Genomic DNA, 22,559 nt, shown 5'->3' on the forward strand with positions numbered 1-22,559 from the left:
TGATGGGTTGCAATGAAAACCCGCACCCACTGTGGCCCTTTGTGCAATAGTTTGCTCACCCCTGTGTTAGAGCGGCTATTAAACTAGAATAGGATTGTTTTTGTAAAGTTTGAAAACTCTCTATGATAGATACATTTGCTAAACATATGTTCTGTGGTATAAAAATAACAGATGAACCGGCTACTATTTCTTGAAATTTACTGCAGTTCAAGTGAGAATTGCTTACTGTCATGCTGTCCACTGGTATACGTTCAGCACCATAGACAGCACCACACATTAAGACGACTCATATCAAGGTCTCACACAACTGAGTATGGGATATACTCAGGGCGGGCCATACATGTCCCTACATAGGGAAATATATGATGTACATTTTTATAAATACTGGAAATGTCTCCTCATAAATTGGGCCGATTGTATGCCATACTATATTATGTATTACACACATACAAGACAGAAAACATCTTAAGGAACGTATCAGCACACAAACAAGGCAAAGACAAAAGAAAATGTATTTGTACAGCACAATTTAACAAAATGTAATTCAAAGTGATTTTTATCACATGAGAATCAGCAAGCAACAACAGCAACAAGCACAACTTCAACCACCCCACTTCTTGATCGTCATTCAAAAAGTGGAAACGTATATATCTTGTCGTAATAATATAATAATATAATAATTATAAGGCATACAGTATTTTAAAAAATGTCAAACAACACAAAATGTTATTTTGCCAAAACCTATCCGATGTATTACACTTATGAGTCATCTTGTGACTGTTAGTCAAGCACAATTTCACCATGACTACATGCACTAAATTACTATTGATTTGACCATAATGTCTGATATCAATACAGTATTTAAAAAAAGCTATTTCAGTTAATTTGATTTCCTTTTAATAATGAAGCCACCAAAAGAATGTGTGGTTTAAAATACCTTTTTCAAATGTGTCACACAACAGAGAAAATATTTTCTATGAGTATACTCTGGTTTTGTATATACATGAATTAATATGTTTTTGTCTTACCTCCCCAGAAGTATGTCTCCTGTCAGGGAGCACCAGAGTGTTGGCATGGCTTCCAGGGACTATGGTAGAACCGATACTCATTCTGGGTCCAACTAACATGTAGCGTTTGTCTCCTGATCTGTACTGGATGCTGTGACACAGTGTGCCATCATAATTTGTGTCTTGGAGATACTTGGAAGTATATTGCGTCGACTTGGAGCACTGCATGGCGATTAGCACAATGATGCTGATGACAAAAAGGAGTGAGACTGAGCCCAAAGTGATGATGAGATAAAATGTCACATTGTCCTCCTCCTGGTCTACTTTTGCTGCACGTTTGACATCCGAAGCTGCAAAAGCCTCTTTGGGCTCCACAAGTTTTACTATCACAGTAGCTGTTGCTGAGAGTGAAACGTTGCCGTTGTCTTTGACCACTATGAGCAACCGATGCTCAGCCTCGTCTGTCTCCGTCAATGAGCGAAGTGTTCTGATCTGGCCCGTGTAGCGGTCCAACGAAAAGAGACTGTGGTCGGTGACTTGACCAAATGAAAAGAGTAACCAGCCGTTATATCCTATATCAGCATCATAAGCTCTAACTTTAGTCACCATGTCTCCAGCTTTCATATTGCGAGGAATTTCCTCTACACCCTCAGCAGAACCGTTGGAGCTGACCGGATACAGGATGACTGGAGCGTTGTCGTTTTCATCCAGAATGAACACCTTCACTGTCACGTTGCTGCTCAGTGGAGGGCTTCCACCATCTGAGGCCACCACTTGGAAATGGAAACTTTTCAGCATCTCAAAGTCAAAACTTCTTAGTGCTGATATTTGACCATTCTCTGAATTTATATTCAGAAAAGACATGATGTCATTTTGTTGTCCCTCTCTAACAATATTATATGAAATAGCCGCATTGTCGTTTATATCTTTGTCTGTTGCACTTACAAAGAAAATGGAATTTCCAGCTGCATTGTTTTCTGTTAGATAAAACTCAAGGGGGTTCTTTTCAAAGTGTGGACTGTTATCGTTTACATCTGCAATCTGAATATGGAGGGATACCACAGTTGATAAAGGGGGCTCACCGCAATCAGTGGCTTTTATTGTGATTTCATAATGAGGCACCTCCTCTCTGTCCAAATATCCTTTCGTCACCACTGAAAATATGTTTTCTTTATAGGATGGCTTTAATTCAAAAGGAACATCATTTGTTATGGTGGAAATGATTTTGCTATTATGACCTGAGTCTTTATCCTTCACGCTAATGAGAGAAATAACTGTCCCGGGCTTGGAGTCTTCAGGCACTGTATTTGACAGTGATGTCACTACTATTTCTGGAAGATTATCATTTATGTCTCTTATCTTAATAATGACTCTGCACTCACCTGTCAGAGGAGGTGTTCCCCTGTCTGCTGCCTCAATGTCTAACTTATAAATATCATTTTCTTCATAGTCAACTTTCCCTTTTACTCTAATCACCCCTGTCAATTTCTCTATTTCAAAAACGCTATACATATTTCTGTTCAGTGCCTTCGCAAGACTATACTCAATTACCCCATTAATACCTTCATCTGGATCTAAACCATTCATTTTAAATATTGAAGTACCAATCGGAATATTTTCTGATATTGTAATTTGATAGGTATCCTGACTAAACATGGGACGATTGTCATTGCTGTCAAGGACAACAATTGTCACATTAAGTGTGCCTGATCTTGGAGGTTTCCCTCCATCCACCGCTGTGACAAGCAGTGAGTGTTTTGCCTTTAATTCCCGGTCCAAAGATTTCTTCAGCACCAAAAAAGGAATCTTATCCTCATCGCTCTGGCGAATATCAACTTCAAAATGTTCATTAGCTGTCAAAGTGTAGGCTCGGATAGTGTTCATCCCTGTGTCAGGATCATGTGCTGCATGCAGCTTAAAACGCTTACCAGGCAGCGTGTGCTCCGCTATTTCAAATGTTTGTTCTTTTTCAAAGAAACTAGGAGAGTGGTCGTTCACATCAGTAATTTCTATAATGACGTAATGTATTTCCAAAGGGTTTTCCACGATGATTTTGAGCTCAAAGAGGCAGGCGCCGCTGCCCTGACATGATTCATCTCTGTCTATTCTCTTGTGCACGTACAACACCCCATTGTGCTGGTTTACCTCAAAAAGGGCCTCCTTTGACTCTGACACCACTCGAAACCGTCGATCGACCAGAGAGCTGACGTCAAGGCCCAGATCCTTTGCGATATTTCCAACAACAGTTCCATCCTTTACTTCCTCAGGAATAGAGTAACGAATTTCTGCCCATGATCTTTTTCCCAGCAGCAGAAGCAGAATAATTTGAAAAATGCCACGCGCCTCCATCTCTTGATAGCAACATAGAACTAAATAAAATCCGTTGAAGGATCCTTTAAATCCAAGTCATTTTGCGAAATGCTGCTCCAGCAAAATGATAAACCGCACTGACGACCTCCAATATATGCCGCCCTAGATTTTGTCAGGCTCAAACAAAGAGGTCCAAGCAAGAGACACTATGCCCATGGTTTCTAATGTAACACTGACACCCAGAGGACAAATGGGCTGCCAACAGGACGAACTAAAATATAGATACAACATATTACGTGGTTAATAAAAAATACATTCTAGATACTGCCCTGCCACAGCGAGTTCAATTATCAACGCCAATAGATCAGCCTCCAATGTCTCTTTAAGCTATAATATCAAAGGAAACTAAAATAGCATATTCAGTCATATACTGTGACAATAAACGACATGGCCCACAATGCCCATTTATCAACTGCACAACGAGGACCTCTGACCATGAAAATGCATTGAAAGATATCGGTTAGCGAGAGTAGAGTTAAAGCCATAATGGCCAATTTTACATTGGCTTTTGTTTTATGAAAACATGAAATGGAAATTCTAGACTGCCCACCCCCCCTAAAATGAAAATAAAAAAACAGCAGGTTGCGGAGATCATTTTGGCAGTCAGTGACTGTGAAGGCTACTGTATAATTAATCGCATTGTTATTGCACATAAATGAAAAAGTCAAATATTTTTTGCATAAAGTATTCCAAACATTTGTTTTTCTTGTTGGACTAAATCGATTGCAGCAGCAATCGATCAACAAAATCAGGCCTTTTAGAATAATAAAAGAGCAATTACAAAGCAAAACAGTAAAATATAGGTCCGACAATTAATCTATAAACCTATATACATGCAAACACCTTTACGTGACATGACTTTGAAATAACATGACACATATCAAAACCATGGGAAACAAAAGCAAAAGAAAACTTTCACTGTAATTAAAAAATTAAAATAGCTTTTTCAAATGTGTCACGCAACAAAGAAAATATTTTGTATGAGTATACTCTGGTTTTGTATCTACATGAATGAATATGTTTTTGTCTTACCTCCCCAGAAGTGTGTCTCCTGTCAGGGAGCACCAGAGTGTTGGCGTTGCTTCCTGGGACGATAGTAGAACCAATACTCATTCTGGGTCCAACCAACATATAGCGTTTGTCTCCCGATCTGTACTGGATGCTGTGACACAGCGTGCCATCATAATTAGCATCTTGGAGATATTTGGATGTGTACTCTGTGGATTTGGAGCACTGCATGGCAATGAGCACGATGATGCTGATAATAAATAGGAGTGAGACTGATCCCAAAGTGATGATGAGATAAAAGGTCACATTGTCCTCCTCCTGGTCCAATTTTGCTGCACTTTTGACATCTGAAGCTGCAAAAGCTTCTTTGGGCTCCACGAGTTTGACAGTCACAGTAGCTGTTGCTGAGAGTGAAATATTTCCATTGTCTTTGACCAGTATGAGCAGTCGATGCTCAGCCTCGTCGGTCTCTGTCAACGAGCGAAGTGTTCTGATCTGGCCCGTGTAGCGGTCCAAAGAAAACAGACTGTGATCAGTGACTTGACCAAATGAAAAAAGTAACCAGCCATTATATCCTATATCAGCGTCATAGGCTCTGACTTTAGTCACCAAATCCCCTGCTTTCATATTGCGGGGAATCTCCTCCAGACCATCAGCAGAACCGTTGGAGCTAACAGGATACAGGATGACTGGAGCGTTGTCGTTCTGATCCAGAATATACACCTTCATTGTCACATTGCTACTCAGTGGTGGACTTCCTCCATCTGTGGCCACCACTTGGAAATGAAAACTTTTTACAGTTTCAAAGTCAAAACTTTTTAGTGCGGATATTTGTCCATTTTCAGAATTTATATTGAGAAATGATGTGATGTCAGTATGGCCCCCATGTCTTACTATGTAATAAGAAATGGCAGCATTGTCATCTAAATCTTTATCAAAGGCACTCACTGAAAATACCGAAGCCCCGGGTTCATTGTTTTCTGTCAGATATAACTCTAAGGGATTTTGTGGGAATTCTGGGATGTTATCATTCACATCTTTGACCTGGATGCTTACCGTTTTAAATATGGAAAGGGAAGGTTCACCACAGTCAGTAGCTGTTATTAAAATGTCATAACTTGATATTTGTTCTCTGTCTAATGTGTCTTTCGTCACTAATGAATACATAGTTTCCTTGATTGAGGGCTTTAATTCAAAAGGTATGTTTTCTGTTAGACTGCAGATGACTTTCCCATTTGGGCCTGAATCAATATCAGTGACACTGATAAGTGCAATTACAGTACCATGCTTTGCATCTTCAGGGACCATGCTAGTGATAGATGTCACTTCAATCTCGGGTTTGTTGTCATTAACATCTAGAATCTTTATGATGACCCTGCAGTCTGTGGTCATAGGAGGCTGGCCTTTGTCAGAGGCCTGCACATCCAACTTGAAAACATGATTTCTCTCAAAGTCAATTTGACCTTTAACACGGATATCTCCTAGTTTCTTGTCCAGACTAAAAAGATGAATCACTTCTGAATTCATATCCTCTCCAAATTCATATTCAACCTCACCATTAGCTCCCTCGTCCAGGTCAGTGGCCTGTACTTTTATTACAGACGTACCCAAAGCAGCATTTTCTTGCAATTCAACAGAGTATCCCTCTATGGAGAAAATAGGTCTGTTATCATTTATATCAAGAACACGTACAGTCACATTCAGGTTTCCTGATTTTGAAGGTGTCCCTCCATCAATAGCAGACAAAATCAAGCTATGGTTTGTTTTCTCTTCCCTGTCCAGCTGCTTTTGTAACATTAAAAATGGAATCTTATCACCATCTCTATCACGGATTTCCAGTTGAAAATGATCATTCTGACTCAGTTTATAACGCTGGATTGAATTAATTCCAATATCAAGGTCTCTTGCACCTGGCAATTGAAAGCGTGCCCCAGATAAAGTATTTTCTGCTATCTCTATTATCTTGCCCCTCTCCGTGAACCTCGGAGCGTGGTCGTTGGCATCTGTCACTTCCACAGAGACATAGTGGATCTCCAGTGGGTTCTCAATGACAATTTTGAGATCCATCACACAGACAGTGTTCCTGTCACAAAGCTGCTCGCGATCAAGTTGCTTGTGCACGAATAGTAGCCCATTGTTCGGGTTTACCTCAAACAGAGCCTCCTGTGCGCCGGATACAATGCGAAACCTCCTGCTAGTCAATGTGCTGACATCCAAGCCCAAATCCTTCGCGACATTCCCTACAATAGATCCGACCTTAGTCTCCTCTGGAGTGGAATATTTCAGCTGGCCAAAAACCAGCTCCCCGTAACACAGCAGGAGAAGAAAAAGGGTAGGGCGGGTCCAAAACATTTTTATCCGTATTCTTCCTTTGTCTTCGTTTGAATAACGATTTAAAATATCACCATTGAATAGTATTGAATATTTTTTAAACAGATCCAGTGGTCAAATATCGAGAAACACGCTGGGGCTGCGAAACCTCCCCATCTGAGCTCGAGCGACTGTCGTTTTTGTAGTTCAACAGTGACGCTTTTTCAAGGGGGAACTCTGGATAAACCATCCACGTTCTAATACTGACACCTAGTGGACAATAACTTTCACTATTACATGAGTCAGTATTTGCAGTATCGCATCACCATGATGGCTTAGAGGTGTATATTGACCCCGCTTGTGTTTCTTCGGTAGTAAGGAAAGTAAACATTAATAATCTGTTAATGGTTCCACGCCCGCTCCATTACATACCAAGACCAAAGAAATATAGACATTATAAGTTATTACTTGTTAGAGTGACCATCAGACTAGAACTTTATTTGTAAAGGCAATCGGTTGAACACTCTCAATGACAGAAAAATATGCTAAACATTTTTTTCGTGGTATCAAAATAACATTGGAACAAGCTACTATATGTCATGAAGTTGATTACAGCCCAAGTGATAATTGCGCTCTCGCATATTGTCCACTCGTATACATTAAGCACCATAGACAGCACCACACCTTGAGACAATTCATATCAAGGTCTCACACAACTGAGTATGGCATATCTTAAGGGTGGACCTTAAATGGATATACTACATAGGGAAATATTTGATGTACATTTTTATGACAACTGGAAGTACCCCCTCATTATTACTAACTTTTGGGACACTTGTAGGCCATACTGTATTCTGTATCACATAAAACAAGACAGAAAACATCTTAAGGAACGTATCATCAACACCAAGAAGTCAAAGGCATATTTATTTGTATAGAACCACTTAACACATGTGGTGATTAAATGTGCTGTATTTCACATGAGAATCAGCCTGCAACGGTCAAGCAACAAAAAAATGTTTACTTTTCCAAAGTATTACACTGATGAACCATCTAACGCTTGATGGTTGAGCACAATTTTGCCTTGGTTACCAGCGCAAGTAATTATTTACTTTGCAATGTGTTCTCTATCAAAATATAGTACGAAGAAAAAAAAAATAAAAATTTCAGTTTTTCTGGTTGGCTGGTTGGTTTAAAATATCTCTTCAAATGTGTCACCCAACAAAGAAAACATTTTCTATGAGGACCCTGGTTTTTTATTCATTTTAAGTACACAAAAGAAGAAAAAGATTAATAAATAAGTTTCTGTCTTACCTCCCCAGAAGTGTGTCTCCTGTCAGGGAGCACCAGAGTGTTGGCATGGCTTCCAGGGACTATGGTAGAACCGATACTCATTCTGGGTCCAACTAACATGTATCGTTTGTCTCCGGATCTGTACTGGATGCTGTGACACAGCGTGCCATCATAATTTGTATCTTGGAGATACTTAGAAGTATACTGTGTGGACTTGGAGCACTGCATGGCGATCAGCACAATGATGCTGATGACAAAAAGGAGTGAAATTGAGCCCAAACTGATGATGAGATAAAAAGTCATATTGTCCTCCTCTTGCTCCGATTTTGCGGCACTTTTGATATCCGAAGCTGCAAAAGCCTCTTTGGGCTCAACAAGTTTGACTATCAGAGTAGCTGTTGCTGAGAGTGAAACGTTGCCATTGTCTTTGACCAGAATGAGCAACCGATGCTCAGCTTCGTCAGTCTCCATCAACGAGCGAAGTGTTCTGATCTGGCCCGTATAGCGGTCCAATGAAAAGAGACTGTGGTCAGTGACTAGGCCAAATGAAAAGAGTAACCAGCCATTATATCCTATATCAGCGTCATAAGCTCTGACTTTCGTCACCAAGTCACCTGCTTTCATATTACAGGTTATCTCCTCTACACCCTCAGCAGAACCGTTGGAGCTAACTGGATACAGTATGACTGGAGCGTTGTCATTCTGATCTAGAATGAACACGTTGACTGTCACGTTGCTGCTCAGTGAAGGGTTTCCGCCATCTGTGGCCACCACTTGAAAATGGAAACTTTTAACAGTCTCAAAGTCAAAACTTTTTAGTGCTGATATTTGACCATTCTCTGAATTTATATTCAGAAAAGACATGACGTCATTTTGATGTCCCTCTCTAATAATATTATACGAAATAGCCGCATTGTCGTTTATATCTTTGTCTGTTGCACTTACAAAGAAAATGGAATTTCCAGCTGCGTTGTTCTCTGTTAGATAAAACACAAGGGGGTCCTGTTCAAAGTGTGGACTGTTATCATTTACATCTGCAATCTGAATATGGAGGGATTTCACAGTTGATAATGGGGGCTCACCACAATCAGTGGCTTTTATTGTAATTTCATAATGAGGCACCTCCTCTCTGTCCAAATATCCTTTCGTCACCACTGAAAATATGTTTTCTTTGTAGGATGGCTTTAATTCAAAAGGAACATTATTTGTTATGGTGGAAATCATTTTGCCATTTTGACCTGAGTCTTTATCCTTCACACTAATGAGGGAAATAACTGTACCAGGCTTAGAGTCTTCAGACACTGTATTTGACAGTGATGTCACTACTATTTCTGGAAGATTATCGTTAATGTCTCTTATCTTAATAATGACTCTGCACTCACCTATCAGAGGAGGTGTTCCCCTGTCTGATGCCTCAATGTCTAACTTATAAATATCATTTTCTTCATAGTCAACTTTCCCTTTTACTCTAATCACCCCTGTCAATTTCTCCATTTCAAAAATGCTATAAACATTTCTGTTCAGTGCCTTTGCAAGACTATACTCAATTTCCCCATTAATCCCTTGATCTGGGTCTGTGCCGTTCATTTTAATTATTGATGTACCAATTGGAATATTTTCAGATAAAATAATTTGATAAGTATCCTGACTAAACATGGGACGATTGTCATTGATGTCTATGACAATAATGGTCACATTAAGAGTGCCCGATCGTGGAGGTTTCCCTCCATCCACCGCTGTGACAAGCAGCGAGTGATTCGCCTTTTGTTCTCTGTCCAAAGATTTCTTCAGCACCAAAAAAGGAATTTTATCCTCATCACTATGGCGAAGATCAACTTCAAAATGTTCATTTGATGATAATGTATAGGCTCTGATGGAGTTCATCCCTGCGTCAGGATCATGTGCTGCATGCAGCTTGAAACGTTTACCAGGCAGCGTGTGCTCCGCTATTTCAAATGTTTGCTCTTTTTCAATGAAACTAGGAGAGTGGTCGTTCACATCAGTAATTTCTATAATGACGTAATGTATTTCCAAAGGGTTTTCCACGATGATTTTGAGCTCAAAGAGGCAGGCGCCGCTGCCCCGACATGATTCATCTCTGTCTATTCTCTTGTGCACGTACAACACCCCATTGTGCTGGTTTACCTCAAAAAGGGCCTCCTTTGACTCGGAAACCACTCGGAACCGTCGATCGACCAGAGAGCTGACGTCAAGGCCCAGATCCTTTGCGATATTTCCAACAACAGTTCCATCCTTTACTTCCTCGGGAATAGAGTAGCGAATTTCTGCCCATGATCTTTTTCCCAGCAGCAGAAGCAGAAAAATTTGAAAAATGCCATGCGCCTCCATCCCTTGATAGCAACATATAACCAAATATAAGTCGTTTTAGGATCCCTTAAATCCAACTCATTTTGCGATAAATGCTGCTCCAGCAAAATGATAAACCGCACTGAGGACCTCCAATACAAATGCCGCCCTAGATTTTGTCAGGCTCAAACAAAGAGGTCCGAGGAAGAGACACTATGCCCATGGTTTCTAATGTAACACTGACACCCAGAGGACAAATGGGCTGCCAACAGGACGCCCTAAAATATGTACAGTGTACAAGATAGTACCTGGTTAATAAAATATATTCTAGTAGATACTGTCCAGCGACAGCAAGTTCAATCATCAGCCCCAGTAAATAATAGATAAGCCACCAATATATCTTGAAACTACAATATTAAAGTAAACTAAAATATCATATTCAGTCATATACTATGACAATAAACTACATGGCCCACAACACCCTTTTATCAACTGCACAATGAGAACCTCCGACCATCAAAATGCACTGAACGATATTGGTCAGCAAGAGTAGAGTTCAAGCCTCATTGGCCTTTGTTTCAAGAAAATATGAATTGGAAATTCACAATTGACCCCATCCCCTTCAAAAAATAAAAACAGTAGATCGAGAACTAAAGATCACTTTGGCAGTCGGTGACTGTCAAGGCTACTATATAATTAATCACATTGTTATTGCACACAAATGAACAAGTTAAATATCTTACACGCAAAGGATTCCAAACATTTGTTTTTCTTGTTACACTAAATCGGTTGCAGCAGAAGTCAGTCAACCAAATCAGGCCTCTGAGGAGAATAGAAAGGCATTTACGATGCCTACAACAGCCAAATATAGGTTTGTCCGCCAATCAATCTGTTACATACTTCATCAATTAATCTGTACACCTACGAATATGCATGCAAACACATTTAGGTGACATGAATTCAAAATAAAATGATGCATATCAAAACTATCGGGGGGGGGGGGGGGGGGGGTAGGCAAAAGAAACCTGGGGCATGTGCAAAGGGTCCTTATGCACAAAACCTGTAAATGGATCATATTAATATGAACCAATAATTAAGTAACGACAAGCTTAATAAAGAAATAAAAATGAATGAAAGAATGTCAAGATAACCATCAAAACCATGAACTAGCAGAAATTAAAACCAAATTTTCCTTAACGATCTATAACACACTGTCCGTCCAAGGCAATGAGATTATACAAATACATTCAGGTAAAAACACTGATGCTTTTAAGAGATTGTAAACCAACATACGAACAAACATTTCACTGTAATTTTTTTAAAAAAATCTTACCTCCCCAGAAGTGTGTCTCCTATCAGGGAGCACCAGAGTGTTAGCGTTGCTTCCTGGGACTATAGTAGAACCAATACTCATTCTGGGTCCAACCAACATGTAGCGTTTGTCTCCCGATCTGTACTGGATACTGTGACACAGTGTGCCATCATAGTTAGCATCTTGGAGATATTTGGAAGTGTACTCTGTGGATTTGGAGCACTGCATGGCAATCAGCACGATGATGCTGATGACAAAAAGAAGTGAGACCGAACCCAAAGTGATGATGAGATAAAAAGTCACATTGTCCTCCTCCTGGTCCAATTTTGCTGCACTTTTGACATCTGAAGCTGCGAAAGCTTCTTTGGGCTCAACAAGTTTGACAGTCACAGTAGCTGTAGCTGAGAGTGAAATGTTGCCATTGTCTTTGACCAGTATGAGCAGTCGATGCTCTGCCTCGTCCGTCTCTGTTAACGAGCGAAGTGTTCTGATCTGGCCTGTATAGCGGTCCAAAGAAAAGAGACTGTGGTCGGTGACTTGCCAAAATGAAAAGAGTAACCAGCCGTTATATCCTATATCAGCGTCATAGGCTCTGATTTTTGTCACCAAGTCTCCCCCTTTTATATTGCGAGGAATCTCTTCCACACCTTCAGCAGAGCCGTTGGAGCTGACTGGATACAGGATGACAGGAGCATTGTCATTCTGATCCAGAATGAAGACGTTCACAGTTACATTGCTGCTCAATGGAGGACCTCCACCATCTGTGGCCACCACTTGGAAATGGAAACTTTTCAGCACCTCAAAGTCAAAACTTTTTAGTGATATTATGTCCCCAGTCTCAGGGTTGATGTTTAAAAATGTTGACATTTTAACTTGACTTCCTTCTCCCCTGCTAATGTGATATGTCAAGGCTGCGTTTTCATTCAAGTCTTTGTCGAAAGCAGTGACAGAAAAAATTGAGTTCCCTGGCATGTTATTTTCCAACAAATAAAGTTGGATTGGGTTATGTAAAAAGGTCGGACTATTATCATTCACATCTGACACACCAATATGAATAATTTTAAACGTGGAAAGAGGAGGTTGACCACAGTCTGTAGCCGTGATAGTGATGTCATAATCTGAAATTAATTCTCGATCCAATCTGTCTTTTAGTATTACTGAGTACATGTTATCTTGATATGAAGGTTTTAATTCAAATGGGACATTTTGTGAAATACTACAGATTATTTTTCCATTCAAGCCGACATCTTTGTCTGTGATGCTTATGAGAGAAATGACTGTCCCAAGTTTGGAGTCCTCCGCTATCATTTTTGTTAGAGAAGTCACTTCTATTTCAGGCTGGTTGTCATTTTCATCAAGAATTTTAATGATCACCATGCAATCAGTGCTCATGGGAGGTTGTCCTTTGTCTGTAGCCTTGACATCTACTTTGTAAACATCAGCCTTTTCAAAATCAATTTGGCCTTCTACTTTTATTTCACCAGTGCTTTTTTGCAAACTAAACATTTCATAGATTTCAGAGTCAAGTTCTCCTCCAAAATAATATTCCACTTCTCCGTTCAGCCCTTCATCCACGTCAGTTGCTTCTACCCTGATGACCTTTGTTCCTTTTTTGACATTTTCAGATAAATTCACTGAATATACTTCTTGTAAAAATTGTGGTGCATTATCATTTGAGTCGAGAACTATAACTGTCACATTTAGACTTCCAGATCTTGGTGGATTTCCACCATCAACTGCAGTAAGAACAAGTCTGTGCTCAGTATGCTTTTCCCGGTCCAGAGGCTTTTGTAAAATCAAAAAGGGTATCTTATCATCTCCCCGCTCTCGGATTTGGATATTAAAATATTCATTTGGATTTAATTTGTATACTCGCACAGTATTGACAACAACATCTGGATCATATGCACTTGGTAATTGGAAGCGTTTTCCAGCAGGCATTGATTCAGATATTTCAAAAATCTTCTCTTTCTCTTGAAAAGTGGGTGAATTGTCATTAATATCCGTAATTTCTACACCAACATGATGTATTTCCATGGGGTTTTCTGCAACTAATTTCAGATTGATTAAACATGGTGGGACGCCTTCACAGAGCGCCTCTCGATTAACAGGTTTACGAACAAACAGGACCCCATTGTTCACATTCACCTCAAACTGAGCCCCCTCTGAGCCAGAAACAATGCGAAAACGTCTCTCCGCCAACGTACCAATGTCCAGTCCAAGATCCCTGGCAACATTCCCCACCACCGTTCCCACTTTGACTTCCTCTGCGATGGAATATTTGATCTGTGCTGCAGCCTGCTCCAAACAAACCAAAATGATACTGAGAAAGAGTCCTCTCCTTTGTCCTCCTGCTCTCATCCTTGCAGCCCAGATTACAGCATTAAAATCCAAATTCCACCAAGGAATAAAATCTCCAAAATGGCAAAAGTATTTATCATGAATATAGCTTGAAATATTGGTCAATCCAGTAATGAAACGACGACAATATCTGTCTCTGTTGAAGGCACTGTCTCCTCTAATGTCGTGAATCAAACGGTTTCAGAAGGGCAGGACCGCCTAATGGTCATTCATGTTTTTTGGAAGGATACTGCCATCTAGTGGTTGCAATTTGTTTACGTGTATGGAAAAGCCTTATGAAAGAGGTGAAAATGACTTAAATGGTTATCTGTGTTGCTGCCATATAGTTTTTATCCCTCAAAAAAGATGTACTTCCCTTTTATACAGTGTATAAATGACACAATATTTTGAGACTTGTGCAACGCAGTAAATTTGATGAATATACTTTAGTTACCCAATATGTCATCGATGTAAAAAAAAAATATATATATATATATATATATATATATATATATATATATATATATATATTCATATATACGAAAGATTTAATCTACCCACTATCGTCCAATGAGTAACGAAGTTCTTAAGTCACTCGTTCCTTCAATAAATCTGCCTAACATTGGCAATTGAAGCTCCCACCAAGTCAGCAAAGCACCATTACATTGCTTGTTTGGTTGCTAGGGTGTTTGTAGTTGGCTGTTTAGTACTGTAAACTATAGTTTTGATAAGAGACGTTCATACACAGCCAATCTTACACACAATGCATGTAAAATATTCATGTTTAACAGTTGACAAATTGTAAATATGACAGTATAATAATCATATGTTCATTTTATTGAGTGTTACTTGTGTTATTCCTGTCTCTGTCAACTGTAGGTTCGTCACCCTTATCGCCCCGCCCCTCAAACATATACGAATACACACAAACATCCCCCTAATGTGATTATGAGGTTGGGAGCTGTGTTGTCTTGAGTGGCAGTGATGCACTCCGGTTACTGTCTCTTTGTGAACTATAAATGACTTCATTACATCCAATTGAAACCAATTTTAGCATAACACTTGACTGTCAGTAACACCACAGTACAACTATAATGAGAAAATCATGGTCACATCACAGAACATTGCAGGTATGCACACACCATATCGATTAAAGAAATGAATAATATACCGGTTGGTGGTACAGAGATTTGATTTGTCTGAACAAGAATACTGTAGAACAATGAAGGTTCAGAAATTGACCCCATCATTATGAACAAATAATTAACATAACAGCGAAGTGTTTAATTAAAAATCAATTGTGGGTTTTAAATGACTTGAAGACAACAAAGCACTATGTACTACTAAGCACTATATAACCAAGTTGAAAAAACTATTTCCTCACCTATAAAATCCAAACCAAATTGTCAGTCCAAAAAAAGGAAATGATTCAAATACATTAAGGAGAGCAACATTGTTACTAATGAGAAGAAAAAATATATAATTATATATAAAGGAATCCAATTCCACCAATTCACACAAGTGAACGGGAAGCAAAACTTGTCCTTTGTCAACTTTCACAAAATCCAAATTACATTGTGAGTCCAAGGTAATGACGTAATTCAGTTACATTTAATATGCTAACAGTGCTGCTGTTACCACCTACATACAGTACTAAATGTTAGTCAAATTCTACTAGTAATTGGTGTGCACATTAAGTAAGTTAGTTGTAAAGTTTCACCAGGGCAAAAAAAATGTCTTACCTCCCCAGAAGTGTGCCTCCTGTCAGGGAGCACCAGAGTGTTGGCGTGACTTCCAGGGACTACGGTAGAGCCAATACTCATCCTGGGTCCAACCAACATGTACCGTTTATCTCCAGATCTGTACTGGATGCTGTGACACAGCGTGCCATCATAATTAGCTTCTTGGAGATATTTGGAAGTGTACTCTGTGGATTTGGAGCACTGCATTGCAATCAGCACAATGATGCTGATGACAAAAAGGAGCGAGACCGAGCCCAAAGTGATGATGAGATAAAAAGTCATATTGTCCTCCTCCTGCTCCGATTTCGCTGCACTTTTAACATCCGAAGCTGCAAAAGCTTCTTTGGGCTCCACAAGTTTGACAGTCACAGTGGCTGTTGCTGAAAGCGAAACATTTCCATTGTCTTTGACCAGTATAAGCAGTTTATGCTCAGCCTCATCGGTCTCAGTTAACGAGCGAAGTGTTCTGATCTGGCCGGTATAACGGTCCAAAGAAAAGAGACTATGGTCAGTGACTTGTCCAAGGGAAAAGAGTAACCAGCCATTATATCCTATATCAGCGTCATAGGCTCTTACTTTAGTCACCAAGTCTCCTGCTTTCATATTACGTGGAATCTCCTCCACACCTTCAGCAGAACCGTTGGAGCTGATTGGATACAAGATGACTGGAGCGTTGTCATTCTGATCCAGAATAAACACCTTCACTGTCACATTGCTGCTCAGTGGAGGACTTCCGCCATCGGTAGCCACCACTTGAAAATGGAAACTTTTCAGGATCTCAAAGTCAAAACTTTTTAGTGCTGTAATGTCGCCAGTCTCAGGGTTGATGTTTAAAAATGTTGACATTTTAGCTTGACTTCCTTCTCCTCTGCTAATGTGATACGTCAAGGCAGCATTTTCATTTAAGTCTTTATCAAAAGCAGTGACAGAAAAAATGGAGTTCCCCTGGATGTTATTTTCCATCAGATAAAGTTGGATTGGGTTGTGCATAAAAGTTGGAATATTATCATTTACATCTGACACTTCAAGATGAATTATTTTAAAAGTGGACAGAGGAGGTTGACCACAGTCTGTAGCTGTGATGGTGATGTCATAATCTGACACTAATTCTCTATCCAGTCTGTCTTTCAGGACTAATGAGTACATGTTATCTTTAAATGAAGGTTTTATTTCAAATGGAGCATTTTGTGAAAGACTGCATATTACTTTGCCATTTAATCCGACATCTTTGTCCGTAATGCTTATGAGGGAAATGATAGTTCCTGGTTTGGAATCTTCTGCTACCGTTTTTGACAGAGAAGTCACATCTATTTCAGGTTGGTTGTCATTTTCATCAAGAATTTTGATGATGACCCTGCAATCAGTGCTCAAAGGAAGATGTCCTTTGTCTATGGCTTGGACGTCTAATTTGTAAACATCAGCCTTCTCAAAGTCAAGTTGAGCCTTAATTGTTATTTCACCAGTACTTATATCTAAATTGAACATTTCATAGATTTCAGAGTCAAGCTCTCCTCCAAAATAATATTCAACTTCACTGTTTGACCCTTCATCTAAATCAGTTGCTTCCACTCTGATAACGCTTGCACCCAATTTTACATTTTCGGATAATGTTGCAGAATATACTTCTTGTGTAAATATTGGATGGTTATCATTTGAGTCAAGAACTATAATTGTAACATTCAGAGTTCCAGATCTTGGTGGATTTCCACCATCAACTGCAGTAAGTACAAGTCTTTGCTCAGCGTCCTTTTCTCTGTCCAGAGGCTTTTGTAAAATCAAGAAAGGTATCTTATCATCTCCTCGTTCTCTAATTTGTATATTAAAATACTCGTTGGAATTTAATTTGTACGCTCGCACCGTATTAACAGCAACATCTGGATCATGCGCACTAGGTAATTGGAAACGTTTTCCAGCAGGCATGGATTCAGGTATTTCTAAAATCTTCTCTGCCTCTTGAAACGTAGGTGAATTGTCATTAACGTCTGTAACCTCTACAGCAACATGATGTATTTCCATGGGGTTCTCTGCGACTAATTTAAGATTGACTAAACATGGTGAGATGCCCTCACACAGCTCCTCTCGGTTGACTGTTTTACGCACAAACAGGACGCCATTGTTCACATTTACCTCAAATTGAGCCCCCTCTGCGCCTGAAACAATGCGAAAACGTCTATCCACCAACGTGCCGATGTCCAGTCCAAGATCCCTGGCGACATTCCCTACTACCGTTCCCACTTTGACTTCCTCTGCGATGGAATATTTTATCTGTGCTGAAACCTTCTCCCAACAAACCAAGATGATGCAGAGAAAGAGTCCTTTCCTTTGTCCTCCAGCTCTCATATTTCCAGCCTGGATTACAGTTCTAAATCCAAATTCCATCAGAAGTGAAACCTCTAAAAATGACAAAAGTATTTATCATGAGTATAGCTTGAAAGATAGAATAATCCGATATTGAAACGAGGGCAATATTTGCCTCTGTTGATGGCACCGTCTCATCTGCTGCCTTGAACAAAACGGTTTCAGATAGGGGCAGGACCGCCGAATGCTTATCTCCGTTTCCTGGGCGGACATTGCCATCTAGTGGTTGTAATTCGTTCATGTGCATTGTGCAAGGATGAGATGAAGATTACCACATTTTTATTGGTGTGATTGTGTGGTGCTGTCATATAGTTGTTGTCCTACGAAAAAAATGTGCGGTACTTCCCCTACATACAATGTATAAATGATAACGTATTGAAGCCTGTGCAACACGGTTAAATGATGAATATACTCCAGTTCACCAATATTTTATTAGATGTATATGAAAGATTTAATCCACACACCGAAGTTGAAGGAGTAAAACATTCATGTAGTCACTCATTGTATACATAAATGTGTCCAAGGACAAATTCAACTTCAACTGAAGCTTCCACCAAGTCAAAATACCGTCAATAAATTGTTCAGGACCATGGATAGAGGCATCATATTTTAAAACAAGTCCTTGGTTAGGGGATTAACTGTAATTGGAATTTTAGGAATGTCCACTATAGTCATCATTGGGGAAGTTCACGTGCTGCCAGTCTTACAAAAAGGCCTGTAAAACTTACTGTTTAACAACATATTTTAATGCTTTTGTATATTGATTCTATAGTGTTGCTTATGTTATTGCTGTGTCTGTCACCTGGAGGTCCTCCAGCCCAAAAAAGAAAAAAGCCAACAACTATGGACCTTAAATTACTCCAAGATAACATAGTATCAGCACCGCTTACCAAAGTAGAAATACAGTTTTTCCTCAACTACAATACAAAGTCAAAAACAAACATCAACTCATTAAAATGAAACGATTCAGTTACACGTCTTGTCCTTTGTAAACTTACACAAACACACACATGTACACATACACACAGAATATATCTTACCTCCCCAGAAGTGTGCCTCCTGTCAGGGAGCACCAGTGTGTTGGCGTGACTTCCCGGGACAACGGTCGAGCCGATGCTCATTCTGGGTCCAACTAACATGTAGCGTTTGTCTCCCGATCTGTACTGGATACTGTGACACAGTGTGCCATCATAATTAGTTTCTTGGAGATACTTTGACGTGTACTCGGTGGATTTGGAGCACTGCATGGCGATCAGCACGATGATGCTGATAACAAAAAGGAGTGAGACTGAGCCCAAAGTGATGATGAGATAGAATGTAACATTGTCCTCCTCTTGCTCTGATTTCGCTGCACTTTTGACATCTGAAGCTGCAAAAGCTTCTTTGGGCTCCACAAGTTTGACATTCACAGTAGCTGTTGCTGAGAGTGAAATGTTGCCGTTGTCTTTGACCAGTATGAGCAGTCGATGCTCAGCTTCGTCTGTCTCTGTCAATGAGCGAAGTGTTCTGATCTGGCCCGTGTACCGGTCCAAAGAAAAGAGACTGTGGTCGTTTACTTGCCCAAATGAAAAGAGCAACCAGCCATTGTATCCTATATCAGCATCAAAGGCTCTGACTTTAGTCACCAAGTCGCCTGCTTTCATATTTCGAGGAATCTCCTCCACACCTTCAGCAGATCCATTTGAGTTGACAGGATAAAGGATTACTGGAGCATTGTCATTCTGATCTAGAATGAACACGTTCACCGTAACGTTGCTGCTTAGTGGAGGATTTCCGCCATCTGTGGCCACCACTCGGAAATGGAAACTTTTCAATGTCTCAAAGTCAAAACTTTTTAGTGCTGTTACGACACCAGTCTCAGGATTTATGTTTAAAAATGTTGACATTTGAACTTGACTTTCTTCGCCTCTATTAATGTGATATGTCAAGGCAGCATTTTCATTCAAGTCTTTGTCGAAAGCATTGACAGAAAAAATTGAGTTCCCTGGTGTGTTATTTTCCAACAAATAAAGTTGGATTGGATTTTGCAAAAAGGTTGGAATATTATCGTTCACATCTGACACATCAATATGAATATTTTTAAATGTGGAAAGAGGAGGTTGACCACGGTCCGTAGCCGTAATTTTGATGTCATAATCTGAAATTAATTCTCGATCCAATTTTTCTTTCAGTACGAGTGAGTACAGGTTATCTTGATATGAAGGTTTTAATTCAAAGGGAACATTTTGTGAAAGACTGCATATGACTTTTCCATTCATTCCAACATCTTTGTCTGTGATGCTTATGAGAGAAATGACAGTCCCAGGTTTGGAATTTTCTGCTACAGTTTTTGACAGAGATGTGACATCTATTTCTGGTTGGTTGTCATTTTCATCAACTATTTTAATCATCACCCTGCAATAGGTACTCATAGGAGGATGTCCTTTATCTGTAGCATGAACATCTAATTTGTAAACATCAGCTTTCTCAAAGTCAATCTGGCCCTTCACTTTTATTTCACCAGTGTTTTTATCCAAACTAAACATTTCATCTATTTTGGATTCAAGCTGCCCACCAAAATAATATTCAACTTCTTTGTTTAATCCATCATCCAAGTCAGTTGCTTCCACTTGAATGACGCGTGTGGCAGGTTTTACATTTTCAGATAGAGTTACAGAATAGACCTCTTGTGTAAATATTGGGTGATTATCATTAGAATCCAGCACCACAACTGTGATATTAAGAGATCCAGTTCTTGGTGGAGTTCCACCATCAACCGCCGTGAGAACAAGACTATGCTTGGAATGCTTTTCTCGGTCCAGAGACTTTTGTAAAACTAAAAGAGGCACCTTGTCTTCCCCTATTTCTTTAATTTGTACACTAAAATATTCATTTGCATTTAATTTATATGCACGCACTGTATTAGTCCCAACATCTGGGTCGTGTGCATTTGGCAATTGAAAGCGTCTACCAGGAAGAACAGACTCATATATTTCAAAATTCTTCTCTGCCTCTTGGAAATTAGGTGAATTGTCGTTTATGTCTATAATTTCTACACTGACATGATGTATTTCCATGGGATTCTCTGCAACTAATTTCAAACTGACTAAACACGGTGAGACTCCATCACAGAGCTCCTCTCTGTTGACGGCTTTACGCACAAGCAGGATGCCACTGTTCACATTTACCTCAAACTGAGCCCCCTCTGCGCCTGCAACAATACGAAAATGTCTCTTTTCCAACGTGCTGATGTCCAGTCCAAGATCCCTGGCAACATTTCCAACTACCGTTCCCTCTTTGACTTCCTCTGCGATGGAATATTTGATCTGTGCTGCAACCTGCTCCCAACAAACCAAAATGATACAGAGAAAGAGTCCTCTCCTTTGTCCTCTTGCTCCCATCCTTCCAGGTTAGATTTCAGCATTCAAATCCAAATTCCACCAATGGATGACATTTCCAAAATGACAAAATATTTATTTAAAAAATTCATCCAATAACATGAAATTATATAGGAGTGAAACGACTGCAACACCCGTCTTTGTTGAAGCCACTGTCTCTTATGATGGCTTGAACAAAACGGTTGCCGAAGGGGCAGGACCGCCTAATGTTTATAACGGCTTACTGGAATGATATTGCCCTCTAGTGGTTCTAATTCGCTACTTGCGTCAGGAATATCAATTTGACCACTACGCCATTGAATGTATACAAGGGTGATGTTTCAAGTCGAATCTTATACTCTTGCAATTTTATTCAGTTTCTCTCCATACAATTTGCAAATAACACAATTCATCAAAGCATGTGTGCCATGGTTATTTAGAAAAAATATGGTTGCCAAAGAAAAACCCCGACCCTACATCACCTCTTTTTTTAAGGAGATCCTTTAAATGGGAGAAAAATAGATTCCTGCTTTAAGAACAATATTTAAAATTTAAACTAAATATTGCAATCCAATGACTAATAGTAACTAATTAATAAAATCCCCCATTCATTTTCAACACCGCTTGCCCTGGTCAAGGTCACAGGAAGCTGGAGCCTAAAAACTGACTTTACACTGAACAGGCTGCCACTTGTACCATCGGCAACTATCAATAAAAATCAGAGATCTGTAACATGCTTAAATGTGTTAAACATTAACAAAACACCCACTGGACGTGCAATAATAGCTTCCACCAGGCCAGCGGCAATGTGACCTATGTTGTCATCCTTATTGAGACTGTTGCATTGTAGTTTCATACTAGGCTACTGTATATGGTGTGCTGTCTGTCACTTTGTTCTTTATCGGCCTGATGTGTATTCAACTATTACGACTTCAAACACGACATAATAACACAATGTTACTCTATGATTACGCCAACATGTTAAATAAAAAAAGTTCACAGCAATGGCATTGCAGATACGATACCTGTTAAAAGAAATACAGGCAAATCTAGGGTGACCATATTTTGATTTCTAAAAAATCACTCAGCCCAGCCTCAGCCCGGCCTCAAGATACTTGAATTTTACTCGAAGTTCACTCAAAGATGCTTTTATCAC

At 39.6% G+C, this 22,559-nt stretch overlaps 2 protein-coding genes across 13 annotated transcripts in view; both read right to left on the bottom strand.

Moving 5' to 3' along the window:
• LOC130924343 (protocadherin alpha-C2-like) overlaps nucleotides 1-22,559 on the bottom strand; it is a 217,970-nt gene that overhangs the window by 180,966 nt on the left and 14,445 nt on the right. For 2 of the 12 annotated variants that reach the window (XM_057850851.1, XM_057850870.1), the window contains exon 1: nucleotides 11,629-14,138. The exons of 4 other annotated variants lie outside the window; for them this stretch is intronic. In XM_057850851.1, the coding sequence (XP_057706834.1) occupies nucleotides 11,629-13,968 (2,340 nt within the window). In that variant the 5' untranslated portion in view covers nucleotides 13,969-14,138. 6 more of the 12 variants (XM_057850852.1, XM_057850835.1, XM_057850856.1 and 3 more) reach the window with 6 other exon arrangements.
• On the bottom strand, nucleotides 807-3,376 carry LOC130924349 (protocadherin alpha-8-like). Its single transcript, XM_057850877.1, has one exon. The coding sequence runs from the start codon at nucleotides 3,354-3,356 to the stop codon at nucleotides 975-977; it is 2,382 nt and encodes a 793-aa protein (XP_057706860.1). The 5' UTR covers nucleotides 3,357-3,376; the 3' UTR covers nucleotides 807-974.

This window comes from Corythoichthys intestinalis, chromosome 11 (assembly GCF_030265065.1).
Source record: "Corythoichthys intestinalis isolate RoL2023-P3 chromosome 11, ASM3026506v1, whole genome shotgun sequence".
Lineage (NCBI taxonomy): Eukaryota > Metazoa > Chordata > Actinopteri > Syngnathiformes > Syngnathidae > Corythoichthys > Corythoichthys intestinalis.